We start from the raw sequence: 15,923 nt of genomic DNA on the forward strand, positions 1-15,923 counted from the left end.
TTACCATTCTAGAAAACATTTTTATTTGTATACAGCAACAGAAATAATATGCTTGCAAGTCAAAAAATACAGAATATTAATAATGGACAGATAAAAATCTGATGCCCTCGCAGACCTCCTGAGTAGTGCATCAAGGGTTTACTGTCGGGTACAATGCTCAGACCTAGCTTACCAACACCAAGTAAATGATTAGAAGACACTGCGATCATAGGTTGAGTGACACCTTCCGTTGAAGAGTCTTACATATAGCATTATTGTAATGGCTGCAACCCTTAGATCAAGAACATGTAATAGCTATTTTTCATACCAAGCTATCTGACAGAGGTTTGCGAAAACACGAACAGGCCTCTGCAATGTAATTTCCAATGGTTAACCCATATTTGTCTAGATATGTTGTAAGGCAAGACCTGATAGAAAGAACAATGGAAGCCAAATGTATATTTAGGGGAAAGTCTGAAATTAAATTTATTGTTAAATAAATGACTATCAATAGGATTTAAATATGCAGAACATAAACTGTAGGAAAGACATCTATAATATCACTCAAATGACATTTGTTTGCTTTGGCAGAGGTTTGACAACACAGCTCTCAATGTATTCAAACACTGTGTGAGGGTCCTGGTCTGCATTGACATGGATGACAGAGTTGTAGAATTGCTCCAAGTCCTCAACATTGGCATGATACACTTCAAGTGCTGCTTGCACATTTTCCTCGAAATCCTTGGGATTTACTTTGCAGCGACTGCAAATCTCACTGGTTGGTGCTGGTTTGTATATGGAGTGATATCTAGAAAGCAGGATAATAATTACATTACAAAAGAATGAATATCTGAATAATAGAACTCTGTCCTTTTACCTTCATAACCTGGGTTTAAATCAAGCCCAGATGGATGTTATTAGGATTTCCAATTTCTGATAGCCAAGATTGTTACAGTTATTTTTTTATCTGGTTCCAATCAGAGTTTAGTGGAACAGCATAAAATAGTTATTAATTTAGCACTAATTCTATATTCTTACGCAGGACATAGGGTTCAACGGTTATGCAATACCATCTGCAGAAATGTTAAAACATCTCACTTTTATAATGAATTCATCCTAATTTTAAAAACTTATTGAAGATATCTGGAAAATGTAATAATTTTGTTGTGTAGTTCACAGACAGGAAGCAAGGGAAAATTTAATAATATTTGTTATATAAAAGTGCAAGTTAATAAATTAATAGGAAAAATTGCTGAAAATATCGAATGCTACCATAGCACAGGACATCAATGAAATAAATCTCACAACATTGTCAGGGAATATTCAAAACAACTTTGAGGACATTAAAATTATGCACAACACATTAGAGATAATAACCAGATCTATAGCAAATAATTATGCTCAATCACATGACAATGATTTAAATTGAGATAATACTTGCAATGACTAATTAAATATATAATGTAATAAATATCATAAATTCTTGAGCACCATGCTGAGCTATGCTGTAGTAAATAGAGCTGAGTGATTAGTTAATGTATATTACTGTTTTGTTAACTATATTTGACAAAAAATTAGTACTACTGTAAATAATTTATCACGTGGTGTTATTGGAGTTGGCTTGATTAAACAAAGACAAATCAAACCTAAAAGAAAAGCAATAATGATGTCACAGAGAGCACATTATCAGTAGATATACAGATTAGAATGTCCACATTAATTGAGGCCTTTGAAACAAAATTGCATTAAACATTTATCCAATTTGCAAATACGATCGGATTTTTCTTTTGAAAACTTTGAAACACTACCGAGAAACGTCAAGGCATCCACTGGCCATGGTTAGCACTGTACCCGTCTGGAGCCTGCTGAACATTCATACAGGAAAATATTCTACTGTGATGCAAAAGTGGGAGGTATTTATGGCCTTGGTCTATTGAATGGGTGTCCGGTGCCAGCCCACCACCAGAGATTTGGATCAACTAAAGAAAATGTACTCAATTAATTTTATTCTCCACCTGTTTCACATATAATGTGTTTAAACCAAACGTTCTCCATTGCAATCCAACTACTTTATAGAAACACTAGCTGGAGTGCCCAGCGGTGCCGAGGGTTTTTTGAGGGGATGTTGTTGTTGGAAGAGAGAGAGAGACTGGGGGAGTAGAGAGAGACGGGGGGTGGGGGGGGAAGAGAGATAGAGAGAGACGGGGGGGGGAGAGAGAGAGAGAGACTGGGGGGAGAGAGAGAGAGAGAGAGACTGGGGGGGAGAGAGAGAGAGAGAGACTGGGGGGGAGAGAGAGAGAGAGACTGGGGGGGAGAGAGAGAGAGAGAGACTGGGGGGAGAGAGAGAGAGAGACTGGGGGGGAGAGAGAGAGAGAGACGGGGGGAGAGAGAGAGAGAGAGAGACTGGGGGGGAGAGAGAGAGATAGACTGGGGGGGGAGAGAGAGAGACTGGGGGGGAGAGAGAGACTGGGGGGAGAGAGAGAGAGAGAGAGAGAGAGACTGGGGGAGAAGAGAGAGGCCGGGGGGGGAAGAGACGAGAGAGAGACTGCTGGATTTAGTTTGGAATTAGCCTGGAGAGAGAGAGGGAGGGAAGGAGCGCCTCAGGCCTGGCCCGATGGGACCCCTGCGAAGGAAGGGAAGTGAGGAAGAAGGCGAGCTCTCCAAACCCCCTCACTCTTTCCCTCCCTCACCCTCGTCTGTCTCCCTCCCTCGCTGCCCGTCTCTCCCTGCTTTACTCTCTGTCCTCCCCTCTCCCTCCTCCTCCCCCTTCCCCCCTCCCTCCCCTCTCCTCTCCTCCCCTTCCCCCCTCCTCGCCCTCTCCTCTCTTACCCCCCTCCCCCCTCTCCTCTCCTCTCCCCTCCTCCCTCTCCCCTTCCCCCTCCTCCCTCCTCTCCCCTCCTCCCTCTTCCCCCCTCTCACCCCTCCTCCCTCTTCACACCCCCCTCCTCTTCCCCTCCCCCCTCTTCCCCTCCCCCTCCTCCACCCTCCCCCTCCTGTTCCCCTCCTCCCCCCTCACCCTCCTCCTCTTCCTCCCCCCCTCCCCCTCGTCCCTCTTCACCCAATCCCCCCCCTCCCTCTCCCCCCTCTCCCCTCCCTGAGCCCTCATCCCCGGCTCCAATCCCTCTTTCTGCCCGGGGCCTCGGGGCCTCGGCACCTGGATGAACGCATTCCCCTGGACGGTTTTGGCGGCCTCGGCCGTCACCCTGATGCTGTTGGCCGAGGCGAAGACGGTGACCTGGTCGGCTTTCCGCCCCGTGGCCCGGCCGGCCTCGGCACCTTGATGAATGCATTCCCCTGGACGCTTTTGGCGGCCTCGGCCGTCACCACCGATGCCGTTGGCCGAGGCGAAGACGTGGTCGCGGAAATGAACGGCCTTGAGCAGGTTCGACAGGTTCCGGACGTGCCGGGAATCCGCTGAACTCGAGGCCCAGGCTTCCCGCGCTGCTAGGCTGCGGCTCTGCGCATTCCACTACAATAAAGAGAGATTCCTAAATATTAAAGTTCAGGTTTTAAGCACCCCATAGCTAAGAAGACAACTGCAGAAAAGAACCTAACGGGGTACACACAGAAAGTGGGAAAAATAAACACACAGAAAGTGGGAAAAAATAAATCAATAGTTAGGAATCAAGATGGCGGCCACTTCACCTGCGCTCAGAAGGATTAGGCCCGCCCACACATGCAATGAAACGCCCCCCGTGACACACCGATTGGTCAACCATCAGGTTAATCCCCTGTACGATTGGTCAACCATCACGTCACTCAACGCTAATGAGCAGAATGTTGCAGTTTTTTGAACCTTTTTTGTATACTGTCCAAACAATTTTTGTCTGACCAAAAAGTAAATACGCCTATTAGACTCCCCTAATGATAAGCTTTCTTTTGATATAACATGCGTGTAGGTACGCTGTATAACTTTTGAGTGTATAGCGGACAGACAGACAGACAGACAGAGAGACAAACCGGTTTTTATACATACTAGCTGAAGTGCCCGGCGGTGCTGAGGGATTTTTGAGGGCATGTTGTTGTTGGAAGAGAGAGAGAGAGAGCGACTGGGGGGAAAGAGAGAGCGTGACTGGGGGAAGAGAGAGAGCGACTGGGGGAAGAGAGAGAGCGACTGGGGGGAAGAGAGAGAGCGACTGGGGGGAAGAGAGAGCGCGACTGGGGGGAAAGGGGGGGAAAGGGGAGGAAGGGGGAGAGGGGGGGAAAGGGGAGGAAGGGGAGGGGGAGGAAGGGGGAGGGGGAGGAAGGGGAGGGGGAGACGGGAGGGGGGAGGAAGGGAGGGAAGGGGGAGAGGGGGGAGAGAAGGGGGAGGAGGGGGAGGGGAGGAGGGAGGAGAGGGGGAAGGGAGGGGGGAGGGAGAGGGGGGTGAGGAGGGAGGGGGGAAGGGAGGGGGGGAGGGGAGGGGGGGGAGCCAGCAGACCCTCTCCCCTCTGCCGGCGATGGCTCCGCTGAGACTCCGTGCCACCCCACGCACTGACATGGCCCAGCCGAGCGCAGCGCCCCCGGTCAGCCCGAGCCTCGCCCCCCTCCCAAGGCCGGGCCTGAGGTGGCTTGAGACAGCCGATTGCGCGCTGGCCGGGCCCCGGTTGCTGGGGTAACCCTCCTCCCCTCTCCGCCCTCCAGATCTCCGGGACCAGGCCTGGGCCTGAGCGGCTTGAGACGGCCGATTTGCAGCTGGCGAGCCCCGGTTTGCCAGGGCAACCCTCTCCGCTCCCCCCCTCCCGCTATCCTCTCCCCTCCCGAGCCCCGCCCCCCCCGCTAACCTGCTCGCTTCCCTCTGCCCGCGCTCTTTGGGCCCTGTGTGATGGTGCGCGTTGCGCCGTGCAGCACGAGCGCGAATGAAGCACGAGCAGCTTGCAGTGAGCCCAGCCAGCCTTTATCAAGATGGCTGGCCGCTGGTCGGAATCGGGCCCAGCGGGACGGCCGGTGCGTAGCTCGGGCGTGCGCTGGGCAACAGACGCCCAGGCTTCGAGGCCTGCCTGCAAAAACGGTGAAAGGTAGGACATTATAGAGGTTAGAGAAAAGATTTACAAATGAATTAACTTTTTTAAAAAACAATTTGTGTTTTAAAAGCAACTTTTTTTTTGCTGGAAATGTAGATTTGAAAAGAAACACGCAGAAAGCGGGAAAAAGAAATGAAGAGTTTGGAATCAAGATGGCGGCCACTCACCTCGGTTAAGAATGATAAGGCCCGCTCACACATGCACCGATTGGTCAACCGTCAGGTCACTGAAGTGTAGGATTGGTCAATCGTCCTGTCACTCGACTGTAGGATGGCCCGCCCGCACATGCAATGAACCCGCCCCCGTGACGCAGCGATTGGTCAACCGTGTGTGGTCGGTCGACCGTACGATTGGTCAACCTTGGCGTCACTCGATGCTAATGAGTGGAATTTTGAACGTTTTTGGATACCGCGGGGCACAATTTTTGTCACACCCGTAAAGTAAATACGCTTACGAACATTTCGGAATCGTAAGCTTTCTTTTGATGTAACGCACGTGTAGGTACGCTCTATAACTTGAGAGTGTATAGCGGACAGACAGACAGAAGGACAGAAGTACCGCTTTATATATATAGATAGATAGATAGATTAATACTCCTAAACATAGCAATTATTTAAACTGCAATGGAAAACATTCACCCGCAGAAAAAGAACAAAATCCAGGGAACTATGGACCAATTAGCTTAACGTCAGTGGTAGGAAAGATAATGGAATCCTTACTCAAAGATGTAATAGAAAAACATCTAGAACTGAAAATAAAATACAGGAAACTCTTTGGTATCCAGGCACCGACAGGACCGGGATGGTGCCAGTTGATTAAAAATTCCGGATGACGGAGAGGATTATCTACCGGCTAAAGGGATCAAGGGATATGGGGAGAAGGCAGGGACAGGGGTACTGAATTTGGATGATCAGCCATGATCTCATTGAATGGCGGAACAGGCTCGAAGGGCCGAATGGCCTACTCCTGCTCCTATCTTCTATGTTTCTACCGAGGCTATTTTTAACAAACAAAAATAAAAAAATCAAGAAATGTGCAGTATACAGTAATTGGGTACTCACCTACAGAATCCCATAATGCAAGATGGGGGAGATAATTCACGATAAAGATGGAGAGACACACAGAAAAATGGCAGATCGGAAGAGACTACCAGCAGCGCGGGAGAGTCAGACTCCTGTTATTGAGGTGTTCGGACTTCCGACAGCGCCAAGAAGCCGAGTAGTGGCAGTTTGGGGAACTACCCCACTGACTAAATCGGCCACCGCGGGAGACTCGGACTCGGCAACATTTCCGGTTATTGAGGTGTTGTTTTCGGAGTGAGAATTTTACCGGTTAATAGAGAATTCCGGATATTTAGGTGCCATTTAAACGAGAGTTTCCTGTAAAGAGTAGTCAGCACGGATTCCAAAAGGGAAGGTCATGCTTGACCAACCTTATTGAATTCTTTGAGGAAGTAACAGAAGGGGTAGACAAGGGTAATGCAGTAAACATAATGGCCCGTAATTTGCGGTCAGCAGCAAAGCAAAGGCGTTCGCCGCTGGCCCTGAAGAAAGCTGCCCACAAAGATCGCGCAATCTCTGTGGTGAGAAGTTTGGCTTTTTCAATGTTCAATTGAGATCAGTGCAATATAGTGGGGAATTGCCACTGCTCTCTGCTGTGACGTCAACAAGCAGTCTAAGCAGCCAATCACAATGCAGAATTCTCAGACAGAACCAGGAAGTGAACAAGTTACTTTTATTCTGACTTTTTAAAAATGCTATGGAGAGCAAAACAATGATTGGGGCTCTCACATGGGGAAAAGGTAAACCTGAAATAAATATGAACAAACTTTAAAAAAATATAATTTCTTTTAAAAGTTTCTTAAAAATTGTAATTTTTATTATAATAGATAAATTTGACACTCCACAAAATTAAAACTAGTTTTTCAGGGCCATAACGTTTATTTAACAGTCAATACGCTGTTAAAACCCAGTTACACCTAATCCAACAAGGTCTAACATTTAATGGGGTATTTAACACCGATATATACTGCGGAAAAGCCCAAGTTTTCATCAGTTTCACTGATTTAACTGATTACTGGTTATGCGGGGTGGTGAGCACAGTGTAGCCAGTGTTGGAGCTGTGAATGACTGACCGCAACGCTTCAGGATTTCCACATTAGGATGCGCATGCGCTACATCATGATGTTGCGGTCAGTTTCAATGGTTCTCTGTTATTACCCACTGCAAATCCCGGGTCAATATATTTAGATTTCCACAAAGCCTTCATTAAGGTACCGCATAGGAGACTCATGACTAAGGTCAGAACATGTGGAGTCAGGGGACAAGTAGCAGAACAGATAGCAAGCTGGCTACAAAACAGGAAACGGAGAGTAGGGGTTAAAGGTCGTTATTCAGATTGGCAAATGGTGGGAAGTGTTGTTCCTCAAGGAGCGGTGCTGGGACCACTGTTGGTCACCATTTACATAAGTACTGTATAAGTATAATTTCAAAATTTGCAGATGACACCAAATTGGGGGGTGTAGTTAATAATGAGGAGGACTGCGATAAAATACAGGAAGATATTAATAAACTTGCAGAATGGGCATGTAATTGGAAAATTATCTTCAATATAGATAAGTGTGAGGTAGTACATTTTTGTAGGAAGAATAAGGTGGCCACATACTCCTTGGAAAATAAGTGTCTAAATGGGTTAGAGGAACAGAGAGATCTGGGGGTACAGATACACAAATCATTAAAAGTAACAACGCGGGTTAATAAAGCTATAAAAAAAAACAAAGCACTGGGGTTCATTTCCAGAGGGATAGAATTGAAAAGCAGAGAAATTATGTTAAACTTGTATAGAACCTTGGTTAGACCACACTTGGAGTACTGCGAACAGTTCTGGTCTCCATATTATGAAAAGGACATAGAAGCACTGGAGAGGTACAAAAAAGATTTATTAGAATAATACCAGAACTGAGAGGTTCTACCTATCAGGAAAGATTGAACAGTCTGGGGCTCTTTTCTCTAGAAAATAGAAGACTGAGGGATGACCTGATAGAGGTCTTTAAGATTATGAAAGGGTTTGATAGGGTAGACATAGAGAAGATGTTTCCACCTGTGGGTGAGACCAGAACGAGGGGCCATAAATATAAGATAGTCACTAATAAATCCAATAGGGAATTCAGGAGAAACTTCTTTACCCAGAGAGTGGTTAGAATGTAGAACTCACTACCACAGGGAGTAGTTGAGGTGAATAGCATAGACGCATTTAAGGGGAAGCTAGATAAACACACGAGGGAGAAAGGAATAGAAGGATATGTTGATGGGGTTAGATGAAGAGTTGTGGGAGGAGGCTCGTGTGGAGCATAAACTCCGGCATAGACCTGTTGGGCCGAATGGCCTGTTTCTGCACTGTAAATACTTTATAATACTTTGTAACTTTGTGGTGTTACAAAACATCACTATGTATAACAATATTTTGCCCACAGGTGAGTTGAAGAAGGGTGCGAGGAGGCTCGTGTGGAGCATAAACACCGGCATAGACCTGTGGGGCTGAAGGGCCTGTTTCTGTGCTGTAAATACTTTGTATTACAGTACTTTGTATTAATAAAGAATAGGGCTGTTTTGCTTTATTTTTGTTCACAAACACAATCTTATCTTTCAGCTTCATTTCCAACTACTGCTAAATATAAATGAACCATAAATAACAATGTTTTGGCAAAATTCCACAGTAGAAACCAAAGCCATTTCCTAATGTGGGAAGCATAAAAATATCAGAATTTTATAGTCCCAAAGCTGAGGGATAGAAAGAAGAAAAATGTTTCTGAGAAATGACTGCGTGATTCCGATATATTCTACAGGAAAATGTAATTCTTTCGTCTATTAAAAGAAAGACTCACATTTATATAGAACTTCATCAAATTTCTCAGAAACATCTCAAAGTGTTTCACATATTACAAATTAGACAGGCTGTAATGTATATACCTTTAAGGGGGGAACTATCTTTTACAGCTCATGTATATTGCAGTACCGGCAGTGACCACACCTGTATATAACACTGAGTAGTAATCTGTACAGATCAGTTCCAGTGTGAGTCACGTTGAGTAAACACCTGTTGTACCGTTCTCCTGCAGTCTGTGTCTTATTATACACGGACACAACATTGGCGACAAGGCAAGTTCGAACCTACCTGCAACTCTGCATCACCTCCCGGGGATTCGTTCCTGGAGATCAGTGGATTGGAGGTCAAGGCCAGAGACTCGGGCGTCGACCACGGGCAACCGCCCAGTCATCCAGCAGAGACTCGAGAATTGCAGGGGAGGCTGTCGAGAGCCAGGCTTGACTTTCCAGTCGAGGTGGTCCAGCGAAACGGGCTGGCAACAGGTAGTGCGCAGACCCTTCCAGGACAGCGGCGGGCTAGAGCCCGACCGAGCGGCACAGCAAAGGGCCGAGCAGCGTCGACGGGGGAGAGAGAGAGGGCAGAGCGCACAGGGCGCAGCCGGTGTTCAGGGGCCGAGCAGCGTCGAAGAGAGGGAGAGAGAGACGCGCAGAAACCTGCGAGATGCCGCCATTGCCACGAGGACCGCCGAGAGCGGCGTTGGCAGCAGTGCAGGAGAAGCGCGCAAAACCTACAGGGCGCCGCCAATGCCACGAGAACCGCCGGGAGCGGCGTTGGCAGCAGCGGGGGAGGAAGGAAAGCACGGGAGACACCATTTTAAGCCATTGGGAGACGCCATTTTAAACCACACCCAAAATGCCGAAGAGTGGCAGTATCACCGCATTTGACAATGAAGTCGAAGATTGGACTACATATGTCGAACGAATAGAGGTATACTGCAAGGCAAATGAGGTGTCAGATGACAAGAAAGCGTCAGTATTGTTAAATTTAATGGGTGCAAAGACGTATGGTTTATTACGAAATCTAGTAACCCCAACGAAGCCAATGGAAAAGAGTTTTGAAGACATAGTAACGATACTACAGGAACATTTAAACCCCACACCGCTGCTGATAGCAGAAAGATTCAAGTTTCACAAACGGAACCAGCATAAGGATGAAAGCAATGCTGATTATTTAACAGAACTGCGCAAACTATCGAAACACTGCCAGTTTGGAGCGGGACTGGCAGATACCTTAAGGGACAAGTTTGTGTGTGGGCTTCAAAGTGAAGGAACCCAGAAACGGCTTTTATCTGAAAAGGACCTTACGCTGGAAAAGGCTTTCAGCATTGCGGTATCATATGAAGCAGCAGCACGGGGCGCTGCAGAGATACAACAGAGACCGCAAGAATATGGCACAAACGAAATGTCATATAGAACAGAGAAGTGCTATCGCTGCGGCAGAACAACACACGACCAGAATGATTGCTGGTTCAAAGACAAAGTGTGCAGACAGTGTGGAAAAGTAGGACACATAGCACGAGTCTGCAGGTCGGGAAAGAAAACCTGCAATAAGAAACCTACCAAAGAAAAGTACAAGAAGGTACATAAGATGACGGAGAATAGTTCAGACGAACAAAAGAGTGATAACGACTCCGAAAGCAGGGAACTGAGTTGTCTGAAACTACATAATGTGATCACAACGGAGGATCACCGAACCATTTGGGTCACTCTCAAGATAGCAGGAGACCAGGTAAAGATGGAATTGGACACAGGATCAGCCCTAACAGTCATAAACCGATGGGACTACGAGCGGCTATTCTCACACATACCCTTGAGAGACACAAAAATTATTTTGAAGACGTACACAGGGCAAAAAGTCTATCCCAAAGGAAAAATAAGGGTGACCGTTATATATAACGGTAAGGAACCACCAAAACTAGACCTGTATGTATTGCAAGATGGAGGACCACCATTACTGGGACGTGAATGGATCCGGAAAATACAACTGGATTGGCATTCCATACAGACACTGACTGTGGCTGACAAAAAGGATGACGACGTCACACCTGGGCAACTGTCAAAGATCCTAACTGACGCGAAAGAAGTGTTCCAGCAAGGACTCGGAACACTAAAAGGCATGACAGCGACAATTAAAATTGAAGAAAACGCAGGCCAAAATTTTTTTAAGGCCAGACTGGTACCTTATGCGATCCGCCCAGCCGTCGAAGCAGAGTTGGAGAGTCTGGAACGTTCAGGTGTACTGTCCAAGGTAGACTGGAGCGAGTGGGCTACACCCATCGTCCCTGTGATGAAAAAGTCGTTGAGCAGCACGCCTGGGGAACCAAGGAAGGTTTGCATCTGTGGGGACTTTAAGGTAAGAGTGAACCCGGTCCTTCACACAGTACAATATCCACTTCCGCGGATTGAAGATATTTTCGCCTCGCTATCTGGAGGGAAACGCTTCACTAAGATTGATCTGGCCCAGGCGTATCTGCAAATGGAGGTAGAAGAAGCATCAAAAAAATACCTCGCAATCAACACCCATAAAGGTCTCTACCAATACAACCGGCTGGTATTCGGGGTAGCATCAGCTCCGGCTATTTGGCAGAGGGCAATGGAACAAGTGCTGCAAGGGATCCCAGGGACCCAGTGTTATTTGGACGACATCGTGGTCACGGGCGAAAATGACAGTGGTCACCTTGCCAACCTGGAGCAGGTGCTCACTAGATTGCAGGAATATGGGCTCCGAGCTAACCGCCCCAAATGCGAGTTTTTTAGAAAACAGATCTCGTATTGTGGCCACGTTATCGATAAAGAGGGGTTACATAAGTCCCCAGAGAAGATTGAGGCAGTAGTCACGGCTCCAGCACCGGAAAATGTGTCACAACTGAGGTCGTTCCTCGGGCTGGTAAACTACTACCATAAGTTCTTGCCAAATTTGTCTACAATACTACACCCACTGAACACCCTACTGCAAACTGGGGTGCCATGGAAGTGGAGTGACGAATGTAGACGAGCTTTCCAGAAGAGCAAAACACTAATCGCATCGAAAGAGGTATTGGCCCATTACAACCCGGCATTACCAATTCGGTTGGCATGTGATGCGTCACCCTACGGCATTGGAGCGGTGCTGTCGCACAAATTCTCAGACGGCTCAGAGAGGCCAATAGCCTTTGCGTCACGATCACTAACCTCAGCCGAGCGTAACTACGCCCAGATTGACAGGGAGGCCCTCAGCCTAGTGTGGGGAGTGAAAAAGTTCAATCACTATCTGCACGGGCAGAAATTCACCTTGCTGACAGATCACCAGCCTCTTGTCTCCATTTTTAATCCGAAGAAGGGCGTTCCGGTGATGACTGCGCAACGACTACAAAGATGGTCACTTTTTCTAGGGGCGCACCACTATGAGATTGAATATAAGGGCACGAAACAGCATGGAAATGCTGATGGGCTATCACACCTGCCACTGCCTACTGCGGAGGAAGCACCAGCAGTGGATCCTGTCAAAATATTCCATTCGACTATAGTTGAATACCTACCGGTAACTAACGCTTCTATCGAAAAGGAAACCCGAAATGACCCGACACTGTCTCGGGTATATGATTTGACGGTGAAGGGATGGCCAGCACATGGCGACTCACTGTTGCCAGCATTCTCGACAAGGCGAGAACAGCTGTCAGTGTGCCGGGGGACCTTGATGTGTGGATCCCGAGTGGTAATTCCACCCAAGTTAAGGGGTAGAGTGCTCAATGAGCTTCATGAGGGTCATCTGGGAGGGGTAAAAATGAAAAGCCTAGCCAGGGCTTATGTGTGGTGGCCGGGAATCGATAAACAAATCGAGGACCTGACCAAGAGCTGCTCAGGATGCCAGAAAGTCCAAAATGCACCACCACAGGCCCCTCTACACCCATGGGAGTGGCCCTCATCTCCATGGCAACGGGTGTATATTGATTTTGCTGGTCCATTCATGGACTCAATGTTTTTAATAGCCGTGGATGCGCACTCGAAATGGCCTGAGGTCATCAAAATGTCCTCCACCACCACGGAGAAAACTATTGCAGTCCTACGGACCATTTTTGCCAGGAATGGCTTGCCAGAACAGATTTGCTCCGACAACGGACCACAGTTTGTGTCCGAAGAGTTCCGGAGGTTCTTGAAAAAGAATGGGGTAAGGCATTACACATCCGCCCCGTATCATCCAGCCACAAATGGATTGGCTGCGAGGTTCGTACAAACCTTTAAGAAGGCAATAAAGGCTATGTACAATGACAACATTCCGCTGCAGCACAAGGTGGACAATTTCCTGTTCGCCTACCGGAATGCGACACATGCAGTCACCAACCAGGCCCCAGCCATGATGTTCTTTAACCGAAGGTTAAGATCTCGCCTGGATTTGCTCAGACCAAACGTACGAAGAGATGTTGAGAGTAAGCAATTCCAGCACATCCATGAGAAGCCAACAAGGAGCTTCAATGTAGGGCAACCAGTCTTGGCCCACGACTACCGAACAGAAAAATGGCAGCCAGGAACGATATGCACACGGCAGGGCCCACTAATGTACACAGTGGACGTTGGGGAGAGCATCGTGAGATGCCATGCTGACCAGATCCTAGAGTCACAGGAACAAGTCAACCCCATGCCTCGCCCATACGTACCTGGTGATGAACCCGACGTACAGGTCGCATCTACCCCAGAAACAGTAGCATCGGAAGCTGATGAACCAACCGACGACTGGGGGCCAGAATCGCCTCCGCACCAAGAGCAAGACACTCGGGAAAGGCGCTATCCAGAAAGGATCAGGAAGCCTCCCCAAAGACTGAATATACAAATAGACTATTTCAGCTAATGTTGCATGTTAAAAATGTTAATTGTAATTAGTTTGATATTTAATTGTTAAATGAGTGTTATGGTACTGTTAATCTAAAAGGGGAGGAATTGCAATGTATATACCTTTAAGGGGGGAACTATCTTTTACAGCTCATGTATACTGCAGTACCGGCAGTGACCACACCTGTATATAACACTGAGTAGTAATCTGTACAGATCAGTTCCAGTGTGAGCCACGTTGAGTAAACACCTGTTGTACCGTTCTCCTGCAGTCTGTGTCTTATTATACACGGACACAACACAGGCAAACACTCCAGCCAATTTGCATAGAGCAAGATCCCACAAACAGTTAATTAGATGAATGGCCAATTAATCTATTTTTGATGGTATCGGTTGAGGGCCAAGAGTTGACTACGATAGTAGGAAAACTCTATTGGTCCCCACGGGTGAGTACGCATGGGGTACTCACCCGAAAGCCCAATGGAAGTGCCGGTTTCGTGCATGCACTGCGCATGCGCGGGAAACCGGCACTTCCGTTCCCCTGAAAGGGGTTCAGAGTTCGAGCGCGTGCGCAGGAGAGGCTGCACGTGCGCATCGAACTTATGTTTTTTTTGCAGGTTTTCCCGGGAGGGTAAGTCTCCAGGAGTTAGACATTTAAAAAGCAGGCGCAAGGCCTGCTTTTCACAAGGTAAGTGGTGAATTAATTAAAATTAAAACATTTTTTCCACAGGATTATTATTTTTAAATACTTTAAAGAAAGGTAAGTTTATTTTTAGCCCCGTTAGAAAATAAAATTATTTTTTTCAAAAATTTAAATTATTGTTTAAAAGTTATTTCATGCAATTTATAGTTTATTTAAAAAAAAAATTATTTGAAGATTTAGTGATGTTTTGGGGCTCATATTATTTATAAGTTTGACAGCCCTTCCTGTCAAACTTATGAATGAAGCATTCCCTGCTCCGATTGGCTCCCCATGGCCCATGTGATCCCAGGGGACGCATCGAACTAACTGCGCCCCTGGGATACGCAAGCACTGCGCGCCGGCAGTTGGAGCAGGCCCAGGATCGGAATTCCACGCGGGCCCACAGCTCAACGGCAGGCAAGCTAGGTAAGTGCAGGTCAGTGGCTTACACCCGCGGGAAGCCTTGGACCCGAATTTCTGGGCCAATATTTTTTCTGAATAGTGCCATAGGACCTTCAATGCCACCACAGCATGCCAACAAGGTCTCAGTTTAATGTCTTATTTGCTCTCCATTTTCTACACTCTTACAAGAGGAAGGGGCAGGAGCAGATTATTACATAGTAATTTACAGTACAGAAACAGGCCAATCATCCCAACAGGTCCATGCCGCTGTTTATACTTCACAGGAGCTTCCTCCCACCCTTCTTCATCTCACCCCATCAACATATCCTTCTATTACTTTCTCCGTCAAGTATTTATCTAGCTTCCCCTTAAATGCATGTAATCAGGTTTGTATGAGAGTGAAAGCTGGGATGCAACACCATCAGCCTCTTCACTACAATGAGATAAGTCAGAAAATGCTGGTAGAGAACTGAAGTTTTTTTTTCTTGGTAAAGGCACACACTTCTCATTTTAGAGTTATTTTCTCCCCTTTTTTCCTGATCTCTTATTTCACATATCAAATGCAAGCAACCTGCTTGTAGGCCTCTACTGATGCCACTGCAAGCTAGTTGGCAAGTAGTATTAGTTGGGTGACAAATCTTCCTTCAAAGGTAAGTACCTCTTGGTGCTTGCCCACAGTGGCACGGCTGAGATGGGGAAATCAGCGGGGTGGGAGAACACAGGCTCAGACCATAACTCAATACTCTGTGACACTGTGTGTTGAGCCAATGCATTACGTTGCTGTGTTGTTGGTGAATGCAAGCAAACCGGAAGGACATGGTGCTGAACCCTAAGTGCTAAGAAAGGGTATTAATAACTCGATAGACTCTGGAACAGTACCCATGGATTGGAGGGTAGCTAATGTTACCCCACTATTCAAAAAAGGTGGTAGAGAAAAAGCGGGGTATTATAGACCGGTAAGCCTGACATCGGTAGTGGGGAAAATGCTAGAGTCCATTATAAAAGATGTAATAGCAGAGCACTTGGAAAGCAGTGACAGGATCGGACAGAGTCAACATGGATTTACAAAAGGTAAATCATGCTTGACTAATCTAATGGAATTTTTTGAGGATGTAATTGGTAAATAGATAAGGGAGAACCAGTGGATGTGGTATATTTGGACTTTCA

The 15,923-nt window shown here is 46.8% G+C and overlaps 1 protein-coding gene across 2 annotated transcripts in view; it reads right to left on the reverse strand.

The window, feature by feature from the left end:
* ak8 (adenylate kinase 8) overlaps positions 1 to 15,923 on the reverse strand; it is a 235,233-nt gene continuing 219,310 nt past the window's right edge. For both annotated transcript variants that reach the window (XM_085965537.1, XM_085965535.1), the window contains one exon: positions 1 to 787. In XM_085965537.1, the coding sequence (XP_085821663.1) occupies positions 544 to 787 (244 nt within the window). In that variant the 3' untranslated portion in view covers positions 1 to 543. The remainder of the gene's footprint in view (positions 788 to 15,923) is intronic.

Source organism: Somniosus microcephalus, chromosome 23 (genome assembly GCF_052327205.1).
Source record: "Somniosus microcephalus isolate GS21.2 chromosome 23, FLI_Smic_1.0, whole genome shotgun sequence".
Classification (NCBI taxonomy): Eukaryota; Metazoa; Chordata; class Chondrichthyes; order Squaliformes; family Somniosidae; genus Somniosus; species Somniosus microcephalus.